This window comes from Dermochelys coriacea, chromosome 13 (assembly GCF_009764565.3).
Source record: "Dermochelys coriacea isolate rDerCor1 chromosome 13, rDerCor1.pri.v4, whole genome shotgun sequence".
Taxonomy (NCBI): domain Eukaryota; kingdom Metazoa; phylum Chordata; order Testudines; family Dermochelyidae; genus Dermochelys; species Dermochelys coriacea.
In genome coordinates, this window is record NC_050080.1 from 36,964,830 (window position 1) to 36,984,334 (window position 19,505).

The following is a 19,505-nucleotide window of genomic DNA, read 5'->3' on the forward strand; positions in this document are numbered from 1 at the left end:
GCAAGTGGCACAATCAGGGGAGCTAGGCCAATATACATCAGCTGAGAACATAGACTTTGTTTATCATAATTTCACTGCATGATAATTCCAAGAGACTATATGGGAATACACTTGGGGGTTATGTTATGTACTGTGCTAGAGAGATGGCTTGCTTCTGATCTCCTTTCCATGAGGTTGGCAACAGTCCATTGACTTCAGTGCCCTTAATCCTGATCTCATTTACTTTGTCCCTTCATCGTTCATGCCTGCACCTCTGTTTGTGCCTCTCTTTATCTACCCATGAACCTTTCCGTTTCCCACATTCTAAACCTTTTGCAATCCCTTTCTTTTCCACCAGTTGTCCTCTTACTGACACTACGATTGTCATAAATATAAAGGGAAGGGTAAACACCTTTAAAATCCCTCCTGGCCAGAGGAAAAACCCTTTCACCTGTAAAGGGTTAAGAAGCTAGGATAACCTCGCTGGCACCTGACCAAAATGACCAATGAGGAGACAAGATACTTTCAAAAGCTGGGGGGAGGGAGAAACAAAGCCTCTCTCTCTGTCTGTGTGATGCTTTTGCCAGGGACAGAAGAGGAATGGAGTCTTAGAATTTAGTAAGTAATCTAGATAGAGATGCATTAGATTCTGATTTCTTTAAATGGCTGAGAAAATAAGCTGTGCTGGAGGGAATGGATATTCCTGTTTTTGTGTCTTTTTGTAACTTAAGATTTTGCCTAGAGGGATCCTCTATGTTTTGAATCTAATTACCTTGTAAGGTATTTACCATCCTGATTTTACAGAGGTGATTCTTTTTACTTTTTCTTCTATTAAAATTCTTCTTGTAAGAAACTGAATGTTTTTTCATTGTTCTTAAGATCCAAGGGTTTGGGTCTGTGTTCACCTATGCAAATTGGTGAGGATTTTTATCAAACCTTCCCCAGAAAGGGGGGCGGGTAACATTTGGGAAGATTTTACGGGGGGAAAGATGTTTCCAAACAGACTCTTTCCTAATAATAATAATACCAGTTAGACATTTGGTGGTGGCAGCGAAAGTCCAAGGACAAAAGATAAAATAGTTTGTACCTTGGGGAAGTTTTAACCTAAGCTGGTAAAAGTAAGCTTAGGAGATGTTCATGTAGGTCCACACATCTGTACCCTAGAGTTCAGAGTGGGGAAGGAACCTTGACAATGATAAATTAGGAGTAGCTTCACTGGATCCAAGTGGGTTGCACAAATATTACAGTATGGTAAGGAAGATTAGTGTCCATGTTTCTCTGAATGGATACATCTATACTGCACTGTACTTATGGAGGCATACAGGGTATGACTGAAAGTGAGAACAGGCATTTGCATGGCACTGTTGTAGCCGGCAAGTGCCATATGGGCTAAAGATTCATATGTCCCTTCATACTTCAACGACCATTCCAGATGACATGCGTTCATGCTGATGAGGGGTTCTGCGCAATCACGATCCAAAGCAGTGCGGACCAACACATATTCATTTTCATCATCTGAGTCAGATATCACCAGCAGAAAGTTGATTTTTATTTTACTTATTTTTTGGTGGTTCAGGTTCTGTCATTTCCACATCGGAGTGTTGCTCTTTTAAGACTTCTGAAAGCATTCACCACACCTCGTCCCTCTCAGATTTTGGAAGGCACTTCAGATTCTTAAACCTTGGGTCAAGTACTGTATCTGTCCTTAGAAATCTCACATTGGTATCTTCTTTGCGTTTTGTCAAATCTGCTGTGAAAGTGTTCTTAAAACGAATATGTGCTCGGTCATCATCTGAGATGGCTATAACATGAAATATATGGCAGAATTTGGGTAAAACAGAACAGGAGACATACAATTCTCCCCCATGAGTTCAGTCCCAAATTGCATTAATGCATTTTTTAAGGAGCATCAGCAGCATGGAAGCCTGTCCTCTGGAATGCTGGCTGAAGCACGAAGGGGCATATGAATGTTTAGCATATCTGGCATGTAAATACCTCACAACGCCGGTCACAAAAGTGCCATGCAAACACCTGTTCTCACTTTCAGGTGACATTGTAAATAAGAAGCAGTCAGCAGATCTCCCGTTAATGTAAACAAACTAGTTTGTCTTAGCAATTGGCTGAACAAGAAGTAGAACTGAGTGGACTTGTAGGCTCTAAAGTTTTACATTGTTTTGTTTTTGAATGAAGTTATGAAACAAAAAAAATGTGCATTTATAAGTTACACTTTTATGATAAAGAGATTGCACTTCCGTACTTGTATGAGGTGAATTGAAAAATACTATTTCTTTTGTTTATCATTTTACAGTGCAAATATTTATAATAAAAATAATAATATAAAATGAGCACTGTACACTTTGTATTCTGTGTTGTAATAGAAATCAATATATTTGATAATGTAGAAAAACATCCAAAAATATTTAATAAATTACAGTGGGTATTCTCACAGGTTTCAGAGTAGCAGCCGTGTTAGTCTGTATTCGCAAAAAGAAAAGGAGTACTTGTGGCACCTTAGAGACTAACAAATTTATTAGAGCATAAGCAGTGAGCTGAAGCTCACGAAAGCTTATGCTCTAATAAATTTGTTAGTCTCTAAGGTGCCACAAGTACTCCTTTTCTTTTAGTGGGTATTCTATTTGTTTAACAGTGTGATTAATCATGATTAATTTTTTAATAACAGGGGGTTTTTTACTTAATAACATCAGTTAACTGCAATTAATTGACAGCCCTAATAACTACACACTAGTGTGATCATGGACTTCCTTTCACTGTGGCATATAGATATACACATCATCCTGTACCCTACCTCGTGCCATTAGTGAAGACAAAGACTTGATGTAAGACATCTAGATCATGCTTTGAAAGAGTTATTGTTCATTGAATTTGTACCTTAAAAAGGAATTGGTATTACTGTTGGATTAAAATAGAAATCAATGTTCATTTAGATATAGAACAGCATAGTTCAGAGCCGGACCTAAGCCAAGCCTGGCCATTAGAAAAAGATGTGGTATTTTGCAGCTAACACACCAAGGCTGCACTAATTGAAATAAGTGTCTCTCTGTGAAATTTAAAAGGTCAGTGCTAATTGTACCAGCACATCCCTAGACAAACAGTCTGTTCTGAGAAGTGATAAGAACTTTGTAAAAGACCTCCGGAACATAACAAAAAGATTTGTTGGCTCTCATCCTTAGTACTCGTTATCTTCTTTGTTTTCTTTTCCTGTGTAGCAAGTGGTATGGACAGATCTATTGAGACCTGCCATGACTGTAGGAGGGTTATGTTAAAGGAAGGATAGGTAATAAAATGGAGATGTAATAGGAAATATGTTAAGTGAAATAGACGGTGAATGTGAATGTATGTTTGGCTTGGATGGATGATAAAAGCTTCAAAGTGCCAGGTTGAGAATTACAACCCCCAATATCACTTGTCTAAAGAATGTATGGAGTGAAATGACTGGGTGACCCCGAGGGCAAACCGGAATCCACACTCCACCCCCAAAAACCCCAAGGGTGAAGATGGGAATGAACAACCGAAGAATGATATAACACCGAGCTGCCACAGATGTACCATGTGCTGATTAAACATCACTTTAAATGAGGGAATGGTGATTGATTATCACTTCAAACATAAAAGCAGCCTGATGAAGCAGTTTCCATAGACTGGTATAGAAGTGAATTCCTATAAAAACAGAACCTAAAAACTGGGAACTTTGAGTCTGGTTCTGCAACCACCCTTCAGGAGCATTGGATGTGCATCTGACAAGACTCGGCTCCACCCTCCTGTCCAGGCTACCTGGCCAGTGACTTGGCACCAGCAACTCCTCGGCTGGTAACTATAACAATCTTCAGAGTAGCAGCCGCGTTAGTCTGTATTCGCAAAAAGAAAAGGAGTACTTGTGGCACCTTAGAGACTAACAAATTTATTAGAGCATAAGCTTTCGTGAGCTACAGCTCACTTCATAGGATGCATTCTTGCATAACAATCTTGCAGAACTTCTGTGTGCATGTGTAATGAATGAAATGTTATAGCTGTAACTAACTGCTTACTCTAGTCCTTTCTGTATTCACAATAAATGTGGCATTTTGCCTTATTCCCTTTAATAAGATCCTACTGGTCTTTATTTTATTGGTATAACATTACTGAGTGCAGTTTTTATTTTAATTTTATTTGATTTTGTCTTATCATCTGTATGAGACCTACTCTTCACTGAAATTTAACTTCTTTATGTTCCTTTGAAAGTCCCAAACTGAACTGAATAAATATTTTGAGAGTCTCCCAAATGCCTTTGTCAATCTACAATTATTTAGGGCATGTTTCTCCTGTCTATAAATGGAGGAAAATCATGAATAAGTACTGATACCACAGTTTCTCCTAGGGTGACTTACTCAAATTGATGCAAAAAGAAAAGGAGTACTTGTGGCACCTGAGAGACTAAAAAATTTATTTGAGCATAAGCTTTCGTGAAGTGAGCTGTAAATCACAAAAGCTTATGCTCAGATAAATTTGCTAGTTTCTAAGGTGCCACAAGTACTCCTTTTCTTTTTGTGAATACTGACTAACATGGCTGCTACTTGGAAACCTCAAATTGATGCAGTTACACCAGTGAAAAACAGGAGTGAAGATATAGTGGCTCTACATCTATCCCATCAGATCTTCTTCTGATGTCATGTGGTTCCATTAGTGGAAAACCAATGTAAATGAGATCAGAATCAAGCAATTCATCTGCCTGTTTCAGAGTATTAAGTATATTTGGTCAAAAAAATTGAATTTATGACCCATGGTAAATGCTGAGTTTTCTAAATTTCATTAAATCACAAACCAGGAAGAAAGGCAAATGCTCAGATTTTTTTATGAGGAATGATATAGTCAAAAATATTTTCTTTGAACCTTATAAGCATGTGTTAGCATGTTTCATTTCAATAATGTAAAAATGAGGTATTTAAAATGTATTTAATAAGGTCAAATAATATCTTTCAGTGTTATCATTTTGATTAGAACAGAATAGAATTGACAAAACATTTTGATAATGATATTTCAAAATGTAGATAAAATTAATACATTCCCATGTAAAAGGCGTTGATTCCATCCAACCAGAATTATCTGATGGAAAATTGTTGAGTTGGAATATTTTCATACAGTTGTACAATTAACTGCACTAGAGTTACCTAGTGTTTATGCTAAATGGGATAGAACTCAGGGCTTTAAAACAGAGCACATTTCAGTTCAAGAAATAATAGGGATTTCACAAGACTCATCTAGGTTGAGCTCACTTAGAAGAATCCAAAGGAAATATACATAATTCTAGACAAATCAAGGAATTTCTCACCTGGTCTGTATCCCACATTCATGTCCTGTCTGTGATTACCAAAGAATTCTGTCACAGATGGAACTGGAATATTTAACAGCTTCTTTAGAAGCCCCAGGGGCCTGGGCTTTGATACACCTCAGATGCCTCATTACATAAAGTGATAACAAAATTATTAAGGGAATACTGTACTTTTTCTCCTCTGGAAATCAGAGCCAAACATCTAATGATTTCAACAGAGTAGAATATGGCATTGAATGTTTTGCATATTTGGGACAGACATCCAGCTGGCGCTTTAGCGCCTAAATCCCATGGACATATTTCCAAATTCACCTGTCATACCCAAACAAGGACCTCAGTGTTTGGTTCAAGTGCAGGATGCCTCCAGCAAAATGCCACTGAGTATATGCAATTCCCACCCAAGAACAATGGCAGAATGCTGGCATCGCACCACAATTAATGGACTGAGACTGTGCTGTTTTCAACAAATGACAATTTCACAAGGGCAGACGGAAGATTCTTAAAAACAATAAATTGTTCCTTCATCTGCAGAAGCCCCATTATTTTCAATGTGAATAAGACTGGCAAAACCTGCTCCTAATTAATCAAGGGTGAAATTTGTTAATCAATCTAATCTAAATAATGTTCTAAACATCTTTTTGATTTACAAGCTTAAGTACCATTTTTGAAAGTGACTTAGGCAGCCAGGCCCATGTTTATCAAGGTATGTATGTTCTTAATTCCCATTGAGTTGACTCAGAATTAGGCACCTGAATGACCTGAATACCTTTGAAAATCTGGCATTTAAGGCAAGTCAATGGGAACACGGAAACATTGCCCCACGACTCATATCCTCATTGTGAGGAAGAGTTAGGGTTAGATTCACAAAGGTGGTTAAATGCTTAAGCCCTAGGTACCTTGTTGTAAGGCTCTGGACGTGAGTACAGCAGCCTCTCTCTATGCCTATGGATTCAAAGATTCCAAGAACATAAGGGACCATTATGATGATGGAGTCTGACCTCCTGAATGACACAATCCACAGAACTTCCCCAAAATAATTCATAGAACAGATCTTTTTGAGACACATAGAACCTTGATTTAAAAATTGTCAGTGAGGGACAATCCACCATGACCCTTGGTTAATTGTTCCAGTGGGTAATTACCTCCTCTGTTAAAAATGTTACACCTTACTTCTGGTCTGAATTTGTCTTATTGCAAATTCTAGTTATCGGATAATGTGAGAACTTTTGGTTCTAGTCTGAAGAGCCCATCATTATATATGTGTTCCCCATGTAGATACTTGCACAATTGAGTCACCCCTTAATTGTGCAATTGAGTCACCCCTTAATTTTCTCTTTCTAAAGCTAAACAGATTGAGCTCATTTAGTCTATCAGTATAAGGCAGGCTTTTCTAATCCTTTAATCATTTTCATGGCTCTTCTCTGAAACCTCTCAAATTTATCAATAGAATTGTGGACAGAAGAACTAGACAGTATTTCAGCAGTGATGACAACAGTAGCAAATACTGTGGTGAAATAATCTCTCTCCTCCTCTCGAGATTCTACTGTTTATACATCACAGGATGGAATTAGTTCTTTTGGCCAAAGTGTCATACCGGGAGCTCATTCTGTACCCAGAAAGATAATGGAGCAAATAACTAAGCAATCAATTTGAAAACACCTAGAATATAATAAGGTGATAAATAACAATCAGCATGGATTTGTCAAGAACAAATTGTGTCAAACCAACCTGATGGCTTTCTTTGACAGGGTAACGTGCCTTGTGGATAGAGGGAAACTGGTAGATGTGGTATATCTTGTCTTTTATTTTTTGAGTAAGGCTTTTGATACTGTCTCGCATGACCTTCTCATAGACAAACTAGGGAAATACAACCTAGATGGAGCTACTATAAGGTGGGTGCATAACTGGTTGGAAAATCGTTCCCAGGGAGTGGTTATCAGTGGTTCACAGTCAAAATGAGTGGAAGGACATAACGAGTGGTGTCCTGCAGGGATCAGTTCTGGGTCTGGTTCATCAGTGATTTAGTTAATGACATAGAGAGTACACTTATAAAATTTGCTGGTGATACTAAGCTGGAAGGGATTTCAAGCGCTTTGGAGGATAGGATTAAAATTCAAAATGATCTAGACAAAGTGGAGAAATGGTCTGAAGTAAATAGGATGTAATTCAATAAGGACAAATGCAAAGTACTCCACTTAGGAAGGAACAATTACTTGCACACATACAAAACGGGAAATGACTGCCTAGGAAGGGGTACTGCGGAAAGGGATCTGGATCACATAGTGGTCACAAGCTAAATATGAGTCAACAATGTAATGCTGTTGCAAAGAAAGCAAACATCATTGCTGGCATGGCTAAAACACACTGAATATGTAAACACATTCCAGCAGGCCATCACAAGAACACCCCAGCCTAAAACATGATAAAATGGTTTGACTGAGGTGATGAATAGGGATATGTTGTCTGAAACATCAGGAGAAAGGTACAATAGGAGATAACAAACATGTAATGAAACATGTAATGTGGTATGTAAGTTGTTTATCCCAGATTGCTTGTCTCAGTCTATAAATGTTGGGATGCCTCACCTTAACTCTTAGTCTGGCCTCGGTGGGAGTGGGAAGTCCTGCTGCTCTCTGAGCTTGTCCATTGTAACGGGCATACATGTGTTACTGCAACTGTAACCATTGAGCCAGGGCACTAGGACCAGACTTCGTTAACAATAAACCTGGCCAAGCATCTTCACCACTGAAATGAGTCTGTGGACTTCTTGGACAGTTTGATCACCATCTCCTGTACTGGCTAACAACCAACAACAACAAGGAGAAAGGATTTGAACATGTATCTCCTACCTCTTAGGGCAGTGTCCTAACCACTGGGCTATGGGATGTTTTAACACAGATCCCCCTCAATCTCTCCAGCTACAGCTGTTTCTTTTTTTTAATAAAAGCGTACATATTAATTGGGCCAGAGAGCATGTGAGGATGCCCCTGTAATGTGGTGGTTGGGGTATACCACTGGAAGGTGACAGCCCCAGGACCCAGTTTCCCTGCTCTGATGACTCTTTAATTATCCATGTAAAGCAGAACTTCATTCAATAGGAGAGGCTGAGGGAATCCCCCAGCAGAATATCCCACAGCTCAATCGTTAAGGCACTCACCGATAAGGTGGGAAACCCCTCTACAAATACCTTCTCCTCATCAGACAGATGGAGAACTGAACTGGGGGGTCTCCCACCTCCCAGGTAAGTACCAAAGCCTCTAAGCTAAAAGTTAAGAGGAAGCTCCTGCGGCACCCAACTCCTCCTGCATTGTTTCACGCAAGAAACCTCTTTGGAACCTACCTCCAAGAGACAGTTCCTGGCTGTAGACCCCAAGCAAAGATATGCGCTTAACTTCAGCCTGGACCTAGGTGCTGGGTTCCTTTTGAGGGACAGGGCTTAGCACACACTGCTCTACTCAGCATCTCCGGTTAGCTGGTTTAGGCAGCTCCCCACTCACCATCCTGGCTTTTGTGTATCCTATTATTTGGTGCCTATATACCTCCACTCATTGTGTATGGAATCTGAGCCCCTAACCCAGGCTTTGTGAATCCAAATGATTTTCTATGTACCTAAAAGTTAGGTTTTGTGAGAGGGAGAAAAACTCATCACACTGGATGTAGCCTTTACTCACAATGAATTCCTGGGGGAAAAGATGCTGTGATTAATTATTTTGCATGCCCCAGGACCAGAGAATGATAAAAATGAGTTGACCAGCAATAGAGGTTTCCTCTTAGACCTCAGATGACCCATGTGCAATCTTATGATTAAAGCTATTCTGATCTAGAACAGAGATGTTGCTGAATTAGAAAAGATTGACAAATGGGAGAGAGTGATTGTTGACATTCTTTTTGAGATATCTGAAATTCCTTTGTAAGTGTTTTTTGAAATTTAATGGAAAGTTCTAAGTAATTGAACTAATCTACTGAGGGAGAAGAGAGAATTGCAAAACATTTTCAAGTTCCTCTGCCCATTTCTGTCATTAACTTTTGGGAGGAGAAATATTTGGGAAACTCAGAAAATTTCAACCAACTCTAATTAAAATGTGGGGGTAGGGGCGTGGTTCTATGCAATGCAGACATACTTCAGTTCGAACTGGTGAAACGATGGGAGGAGACAGCAATGTAATTTCATTTTATTTTTTTATTTGTATTTTTCATTTATTTTCTTTTGTTTTCTACAAGATTCACAGATTTATTTGTTAAAATTCAGAATCTTAAATGAAAAAATGTCATTGAAATACAAATTTCAGAAAAAGTAGACCAACACTACATTCGATGTGATAAATTGCTATGTAATGCTGAGCTGTCTCTTGGTCTCTTTAGCAACATAGAGTCTCTTGAGAGCTGAGATACTCCCCAGGGAATAATTCAGTGGGAGGGAAAATGTTTATTTTTGTGGATGGAATATTTTCATCCCTGTTTTCCTCAAGGCATCTTTCACCTCCTTGTTTCTGAGACTGTAGATGATGGGGTTCAAGATCGGAGTCACCACTGAGTAGAACAGAGAGAGTAACTTGTTCACATCTGCAGAGAAGCTGGACTTGGGGCGCACGTACATGATAAGGGCCGTCCCGTAGAACAAGGTCACCGCAATGAGGTGTGAGGAGCAGGTGGAGAAGGCTCTGCGCCTGCCTTCGGCGGACTGCATTTTCAGGATGGTGGAGATGATACAGATGTAGGATATCAGGATCATCATGAAAGGCAGCATGAGGACGAAGGCAGCAGCCACAATGATCTGGATCTCGTTCCAATAGGTGTCCCTACACACCAGCTTCAGCACCGGCTGGATCTCACAGAAGAAGTGGTTGATCACGTGGGACCCACAAAAAGGAAGCATGAAGACAAAGATTGTGTGCCCCAGGGCCACCAGGATGCCACAGATCCATGAGCTCATAGCCAGCTGGATGCAAACCCTCTTGTCCATGATGGCTGTGTAGCGCAGAGGGTTGCATATAGCACTGTAGCGGTCATATGCCATAGATGCAAGGAGAAAGCACTCAGTAACAGCAAAGAATAGAAAGAAATACATCTGTACTGCACATCCAACAAAGGATATGGTTTTGTCTTCTGAGAGGAGATTGGCCAGCATCTTGGGCAGGGTGACTGAGGTGTAGCAGACCTCCAGGAAGGACAAGTTCCTGAGGAAGAAATACATAGGCGTGTGAAGGGCTGGATCGACATTTATGACGATGATGATGAGGATGTTGCCCAGCACTGTGATGATGTAAATGCATAGAAACACCATGAAGAGAATGAGATTCGTGTCTGGGTGGTTAGAGAACCCCAGCAGGACAAATTTGGCCATAGAGGTGTCATTTCTTATCTCTTCTTCAGCATATTTTGTCTTAAGAATTAAAAAGAAAGACTACACATGAGTTTGATATATGATTTATGTAAAGTAAAATTGGCATCTATCTATCTATCTATCTATCTATCTATCTATCTATCTATCTATCTTTTAGTCATGCCAGACTAATCTGGTCTCTTTCCTTTATAAATAACTGATTATTAGACAAGGAGACTGTGTTAAATCTAAAATGTCTGGATTTCTGCAAGGCACCTGAGGCAATAGCACAGGGGAAATATTAATTAAATTGGAAAAGACTACGTTTAGTACAAGAATTTTAATGTAGGTAAGAAACTGGGTAAAGGGGAGACAACAGCAGGTTTTGATGAAAGGTGAACCGCTGGACTAGAATTAGGTTAATACTGGACTTTCTCAAGGATCAGTCGTTAGATTGATCTTATTTAATATTATCATTAGTGGCCTCGGTGTGAAATTTACTCATGGAAATTGTTCATGGAAATGCCTCATTGGTTTAGGAAATGCCTCATGGGAGGCATTGTTAATACTGAGAAAGATTAGAATATTATACAGAAAGAAATGGATAACCTTGAGGGCCAGACTAATGGAAATGGGATGAAATTTAATATTGCAACGTGAAAGGTCATAGAATGAGGAGCACATAAAATAGACCTCTGTTATAAACTGTGAGCTCATCAGATGAAAGTGACACAGGAGAAGAAAGGCCATGGTGTATTAGTAAAACACAGAATGACTATGAGCCACCAATGTGACGTGTCTGTGAAAACAACATATGTGATTCTAAGATGTATCAGGTAAAGTATTTCTGCTAGATATAGGCAATTATGAATGCCATCATACAAAACATTGGCAAAATCTCATCGGGAATACTGCGTACAATTCTGGTCACTCAAATTCAAGAAAGACTCATTCAAATGGGAAAAGCTGCAGAGAAGGGCTTCTAGGATGAGGAGGTAAATGGAGAATGTATCTTTCAAGAGAAGACTAAAAGAGGTTGGCTTGTTTAGCCTAAATCACAGCTGAGCGGGGGTCTGATTGCCCTCTACAAATACGTCAGGAGGGTAAATACCAGGGAGGGAAAAGAGCATTGGAAGCTAAAGGACAGTGTTGGCTTAAAAACAAATGGAAATAAACTGGCCACAGATACATTTATGCTGGAAATTAAGAATGTTTGTAACCACTGGAGAGTGATGTTCTAGAAGCCTCCCAGTAGGAGTAATGTGGACAAACAACCTAACTAGTTAAAGATGTAGCCTGATACATTTATGAGCAGGATTATATGACAGGGCTGCCTACCAAAGCTGGGGATTGGACTCGATGACCCAGAAGGTCCCTTTCAGTCCTATGTTCTATGAAAATCCCAACCTTCATAATTATATAGAAATATTTGTACAGTCTCTTTTGTCTAACTCTGATTATTTATGGCTTGATTTTCCTCTTTCTCAAACAGAAAGGAATTATGATTCATTACTGATACCACAGTTGGATGCTGGTGCAATGCATTGAAATCAAATCAGTTACATGTAAAACAGGAGTAATGGTGTGGTGGATCTACATCTCTCAGAGCAGATCTTCAGTTAATGTAAATAGTCATTTCACTGAAATCAATTCACTGAAATCAATGTGGCTACATCAGTGTAAATGTAATGTAAGCGAGATCAGAATAGAGCAATTCATGTGTTTCAGAGGTGGGTGGGGTTTCATACCATCAACTACATCTGGTTGAACAACAGAATTTACAACCCATAGTAAATTCTCAAACTTTGAAATTTCATTTCATATTAAATCAGGACAAAAAAACAAAATCTCAGATTTTTTTGCAAAACAAAATAATCTGGAAATATTTCATTTCAATCTTATCAAAACATGTTGTTTTGATGAAATCAAAACAAATCATAAGAACATAAGAACGGCCACACTAGGTCAGACCAAAGGTCCATCTAGCCCAGTATCCTGTCTCCCGACAGTGGCCAAAGCCAGGTGATTCAGAAGCAATGAACAGAATAGATAATCATCAAGTAATCCATCCCACTACCCATTCCCAGTTTCTGGCATTTAGATGAGGCTCATTTGTTTAATTTTCATAAGGTTGAATCATTTTGTTTCAACTTTATTGTTTATATTATATTATATTATATTATATTATATTATATTATATTATATTATATTATATTATATTATATTATATTATATTATATTAAGGTCAAAACATTTTTATAATTGCCTCTTGGAAATGTAGATGTAATTAAAATGTTCCCATATATAATGTTCTGATTTCATCAACTCATCCTTTTTGGATGGAAAACTGTTCTGCTAGCATTTTTTCCAGCAACTCTACTATTAACTCCAGGGGAGTTACTGATTAAATTCCTAACTTTGCTAGACACTAAAAATCCTGGTTTGAATAAAGACATTGGATTTATGGCTTATTACAACAATCTGTAACCCACTAACCCCTCTTTTTGTCCTATAACTACAGGGCTGTTAATGGGCCACTTCACCATGAATGGTCATTTAGAATATGAGCTAACTATTTAGGCTAAAATATCTGTTCAATCCTTTATTTAGCTGGGGCACTCTGTGTACCTTTCCCAGACCTGAAGAAGAGCTCTGTGTAGCTCAAAAGCTTGTCTCTCCCACCACCAGATGCTGGTCCAATAAAAAAAATTACTAACCCACCTTGTCCCTTAATAATGTGAAGCGGATATGAAAAAGGTTAACATCATTCTGTGATGTATTGACAGTCTTGTTGTATGTAAGACATGGGAGGTAATTGTCCTGCTCTGTTGGCACTGGTGAGGACTCAATGAAAATAATGTGTCCATTTCCAAGCACCACACTTTAAGAAAGATGTGGACAAACTGGAGAGAGTCCAGAGGAGAGCCACAAAAATGATCAAAGGGTTAGAAAATCAGACCTATGAGGAAAAATTAAAAAAACCTGGGCATGTTTAGTCTTCAGCAAAGTAGACTGAGGGGGACCTGATACCTGTTAATGGAGGAGCTGGTATGATGGGATAACATGATTTTGGCAATTAATTGATCTTTAAATATTCATGGTAAATAGGCCCAATGGCCTGTGATGGGATGTTAGATGGGGTGGGATCTGAGTTACTATAGAAAATTCTTTCCTGGGTATCTGACTGGTGAATCTTGCCCATATGCTCAGGGTTTAGCTGATCACCATATTTGGGGTCGGGAAGAAATTTTCCTCCAGGGCAGATTGGAAGAGGCCCTGGAGGTTTTTTGCCTTCATCCGTAGCATGGGGCACGGGTCACTTGCTGGAGGATTCTCTGCTCCTTGAAGTCTTTAAACCACGATTTGAGGACTTCAGTAGCTCAGACATAGGTGAGGTTTTTCGCAGGAGTGGGTGGGTAAGATTCTGTGGCCTGCGTTGTACAGGAGGTTGGACTAGATGATCATAATGGTCCCTTCTGACCCTAGTATCTATGAATCTATGAATTGTCTTCAAATAAGTTAAGGGCTGTTACAAAGAGAATGGTGATCAACTGTCCACTGAAGGTAGGACAAAAAGTTTTGGGCTTAATCTTTGGCAAGGGAGATTTAGGTTAGATATTAGGGAAAAACTCTCTAAGGGTACTTGAGTTCTGAAATAGGCATCCATGGGTTGTGGAATCCCCATCATTAGAGATTTTTAAGAACAGGTTAGAGAAACACTTCTCATGGATGGTCTAAGTAAACATGGTCCTGCCTCATTGCATGGGATGGAGTTGATGACCTCCCAAGGTCCCTTCCAGTCCTACTTATCTATATGAACATTTAGGGTACATCTACTTTTGAGCTGAGATGTGTGGTTCCCAGCTCACGTTGATATACTCCTGATAACTTTGTTTGAGCTAGTGAAGTGTCTGTGATGGCAGAGGCAGCGGCTCCACCTATGTACCCAAAAAGTCAGGCAGGATTTTGCATAGGGCTGCTAGCCCGAGCAGCTGTCCGGGCCACTCTGGACACACTTGTATTTTTAGGCACCTGTTCAAGCAGAGATATCAAGGGTACATCTACTCAAGCTGGGAATCACATCCCCTAGCTCAAATATAGACACATCCTTAGTCTGCAGCAAGATGGAGTGCAAATCCATTTTGTGCTAGCTGCTCTGTTCTAACAACCCATGTGGACCCTGCTGCCTAACACTACAATTTCCTTAGTGAACTTTGACCATCCCTGGTTTGAAATGGGAGTAGATGAAAGCATACTAAGGAATTTTCAGTGTGTGGCTGCTGAGTCCACCTGGGCAGTAGTGCACGGCAGGCTAGTGCAAGGTTGATCTATACCCCAGCTGTCCATGAACTACCTGTTTGTTTGGACAAGCCTTCACTGTGACACAAGAATCAGGGCTTCAGACTTAAAAACAGTGAACATTTCAGTCCAGAAGACAAAAGGAACATAACAAGGATCATCTAGATTCATCCTTCAGAATAATCCAAAGGAATTCAGCATGACTCTACTAAAATAAAGAAATGTATCACCTACCTGTGCAACCCACATTGGTCTCATCTCTCTGCTTACCAAAGAATTTGATTGTGGATGGAACTGGTATATATAACAGCTTCTTTAGCAGCCCTAGGGAGCTGGTCTTTGAGGCATCTCAGACACCCCATTATATGAATACATAACATAACTATTAAGGGACTACTCTGTCTCCCTTTGAAATCAGTGCCAAAACATCTGTTGGTTTCAGTAGGAGTAGACTTGGCATTTAACTTGTTTGTGTGTCTTTGGATCAGATGCCAGCTTGTGTAAATCAGTGTGCATCCCTAAAAGTGAATGGTACCAGATCCACAGATGTTGTAAATTAACATAGCTCCATTGAAGTCAATACACCATGTCCCCATCTAATTCAAATTGGTGTACCTTCATTGAAGTCACTGGGGCAGATTCACAGTTGGGGTAAATCAGTTCTTTATCGGAGTCAGTGAGCCAAATACCAGTCAATATTGCCAGATTATTTACATTAGGCTCTAATGCGGCACGGCTTTATTCCTGTTTTACACTGCTGGAAATCCATTGACTTAGATGAGTTGCACCAACATAAAAGAGGAGTTTCATTCATTAATCATACCCAATATTTTTTTTCTTCTCCGATTTCTTTTATGGTTCTAAGATCTGTGTAAATAGTGCCAATGAAGTGATGAGTGAGGGCCAATCTTTCAAGCCCTTACTTATTTTTTTTTAGTCCTTACCTAGAACCATTATGTAGATGCAGTTTACACCAACAAAAGTGTTTTCTTTCAGTGTAGGAACACTATCTCCACAAAAGATGCTAGCTATGTTGACAGAAGCCCTCATTTTCCCCATTAATATCATACAATCCATTACAGGCGGTGAAAATTCAAGCCTAATTCTCCTCTCATTCAGAGGAGCAACTCAGGAGTAGCTTCACTGGAGCCTTTGGGCCTGTTCATTCAAATAGTTACAAACCAGGAGTAACTCCATTGTAAAGCCAGTTCACATAATCTAATTACCAATCTGGTTCTTTTGGCATTAGACCATCTTTTTGAGGTTAAAACTGTTAAAAAATCTAAACCAAACAAAAGCAGGGGGGAAAAAATCACAGGAGTTTGTTTAAATTAAGTGTTTTTCAAAATTTTGAAAAATGTTAATTAACATTTCAAAGTTCTCTTGAAACTTTACAATCACTGAAAAATAATTGACCAGCACTGTAGCTGGTCAAATAAACCCCAATGATTTTCAACGAAAACTTTCTTTGACATTTATTTGGAGTTTATTTTCATAGAAAATGAAATTTATAATGAAAAATATCTTCAAAATGTTGACAATTTTGTCCAGCTCTACTTGATATTCATACAAAAACCATTTTCCTTGATTTTCCTCAGGGCTCCTTTAAACTCCTTATCGCACAAGCCGTAGATAATGGGGTTCAGTAATGGAATTACAACACTACAGCACAGGGAAGGCAGTTTGTCAACAGGTGGGGAGTGGGTGGATTTGGGTCATAAGTACATGGACTCTATGACACTGTGCCAACTGTAGAGAGACACACGAACACAGATATGTTTGTGTATGACAAAACAAGGGGAATTAAATACTGGACATTAAACATGCTCTTTTTCCCAATGTTTGCAAACAGGAAACATCTGGGATAGTTTTTTTCCATGCCACAGCATCAAGTGCAACAGTGACCTTCATATAATAATTTGAGAATTGGCCTAAAAGTCAAGACCCCTGAGTTTTATTCTTGACTCTGCCAGAAACTCTATGTGTGATCTAGATCAAGTCATGTTTCCCTGATCTATAAAATGGAGATATTGACACATTGCAAAATATTCAAAATTGGTGAAGGGCCAGATTTTCAAAGGTATTTAAGTGCTTAAAGAAGCAGATAGATGCCTAAAGGGACTTTCAAAAATACCTAGCTGTGCAACTTCCATTGGTTTTAAAGGAAGTTAGGTTCCCAGGTGGTTTTGAAAATCCTGCCAGGTGACTATTTGCATCTTTAGGTGCCAAAATACTTTGCAAAGTCTGAGCCCAATGATGTGGAAATCAAAATCCCATTTTCAAAACTGATTTAGCCACTTAGGAACCTAAAACCCATTGATTTTCCATTAAATTTAGACTCCTATGTTCCTAGGGGCCAGATTTTAAAGGTGTGGAGGAAAAATTCAGTTGACCCAAGTAGGCCTAAACTTCTCAAGTAGGCCTAAAACTTTGGTCAAGCTAATTGTGTATATGAAGCATAAGAAAAGAGTGTGGAAAATTCCATTAAGGGGCGATTGCAAACAGCACAGCTTAAGAAATGTAACCATAACCACTAGAAGTTAGAAAAAAACATTAACCGCAAAGAAAAACTCCTGTCAATAACAGAAAAAGATTGTTTTTGCTAAACTCCAAATAAGGCAAAGCTATTGTTGAAACTTGCACTATATGCCAAATAAGGAAAATGCTGTTAAAGGAAGTGGGGTTAACAAATTGTGGTTTTCAGCAATATAAGCTCCTGTATTTTCTTTATACTCCAGAGCAGCTTCGGCTGACTCTCCCTGTATGCGCATGTTGAATAAACAGACATCAGGCTTTGTTCTGATCCAAACAGAATGCATGGTTAATTTTTCCACGACAGTTCTTGGTGCCATGACTCGGATAGACGGGGACCCCCGAGAGCCGGAGGACCGCGAGCTGTTCCCCACCAGGGCCCATTTGAAAAGATAAGAGACCTTTTGAAATCTCTATATTTTTCTGGGTTTCTTGTGGCCATATTTCTATTGGCATAAAAAAACAAAAGAAGAAGAAGAAGAAAAAGAAATGATGTGGTGAATCTTAAGTAAGGAGTCTCAAGGACTCCTAGGAGAAACTTACAACACAATTAAAAGAGATAAAAAAAATTGGCAAAGAATTTAAATCCAATTAAGCCAGCAAGAAATATTAAGCAACGGAAGCCCTTCACATTCACCCCTCAGACAGTGTCTCCCCGTACTGAGGAAATGTTCCCCTTGTGCCAATTCCCAGGCATTGGTGCTTCGTGTCATGAGACCTCAGTGTCTGCACATGCACCTTGGTCTCCTACAAAATTGTATAATTTACTTTAAAAATTTCCAAAAATAAGAGAGGACCCTGATAAATTCAAAAAGGAATTGCAAATTGTTATAAACTATTATAACCCTACATGGGCAGATTTAAACCAGCTTCTCTGAGGAGTCATGCCTAGGGAAATATTGTGTCACCTTTGTGAAAAAGCTCAGTGGCCCAAGCAAAATCCAGGCCAGAACCAGAAAAAGTTAAATAAAATCAGAAAAAAGCTGTTAAATAAAATTTTCACAGTCTGCCCAAAGAAAGCTGACTGGAGCAAAAAATAGCACCTGTAAACAAAGTAAAAATTAAAATTTAAATAAAACCCAAATACTTTCAATGCCACATTAAAACTATGTTAATGACTTCCCAGCTCCAGAACATACAGGGACCCCATAATCGCTGCCCATTGCAGGGAAGAGGGGGAAGGCCAAACCAAGGTCTCCACCGTCCACCTCCCCTAGGAACCCAGTGATGGTACGTGTTACTATTGCAAACAAATGGGCCATTAAATACAGTAAGTGTTCCTACAGCCCTGGTTGATTCAAAAGCAGTAGGGATGGGCAATACTTTTATTCCCCACCCCGTCTCTTCACCTCTGTCCATTTCTATTGGTCCTTTGTTTGACCGTCATGCTTTCCTCCTAAGCCTTTGTTCACCTGCTAACCTTTTGGGAAAAAACTTGCTATGCACATTAAATGGTATAATCTGCTGTACCCCAAATGGTGTGTATCTGGATGTGCCTGATCCCGCTCACAATGAGGTCCTGGCAGTTTACAGGAGAAGACCTACCCCAGCCCTTCCTCATTGCAACAGCCCTTCCTGGCTAAGGTCTCTCCCTCCTTGTAAGCCTCGTGAGCTGATCATGCCAACCAGGTTGGGTGCACTGGGTCTGCCCGACCAGTTAAAATTCACCTAAACCCAGCAAGACCCCTCCCGAGGTGCAGCAGTACCCTCTATCAAAACAGGCCAAGGAAAAATCCAACCTGTTTTTACCTCCTGCATTCAGCAAGGAGTCATTATTCCTATGGTCAGTGAGTGTAACTCCCCCATTTTACCGTGCTGTTAATGCTACTGTTCTTCCTACCTTTCCCGTTGTCCCTAGTCCTGCTACTATCCTATCCTGCACCAGTTCTGAGAGGTTGTTACCATCTCAAATAAGAAAATGGTTGTATTAAGTCAGAACATAAAAGGATTAAGGTTATTGTTAAATAAGATGCATCTAGATATGAGGAATAAATGTGTGTGTATGTAAATAGATGTGTATAAATCAATAAATGGGGGGTTAGTCAA

General features: G+C 39.4%; 1 protein-coding gene across 2 annotated transcripts; it reads right to left on the minus strand.

The window, feature by feature from the left end:
- Nucleotides 1–9,731: 9,731 nt before the first annotated feature.
- On the minus strand, nucleotides 9,732–19,265 carry LOC119842054 (olfactory receptor 10C1-like). 2 transcript variants are annotated; one of them, XM_038369965.1, is made up of 2 exons: nucleotides 19,258–19,265; nucleotides 9,732–10,662 (listed from the first exon to the last, which is right to left on the minus strand). In XM_038369965.1, the coding sequence occupies exons 1-2, from the start codon at nucleotides 19,263–19,265 to the stop codon at nucleotides 9,732–9,734; spliced, it is 939 nt and encodes a 312-aa protein (XP_038225893.1). The 2 variants fall into 2 exon arrangements, with proteins under 2 accessions (XP_038225893.1, XP_038225894.1); XM_038369966.2 differs by lacking the exon at nucleotides 19,258–19,265 and having other exon boundaries at nucleotides 9,732–10,691.
- Between the last annotated feature and the right edge of the window lie 240 nt (nucleotides 19,266–19,505).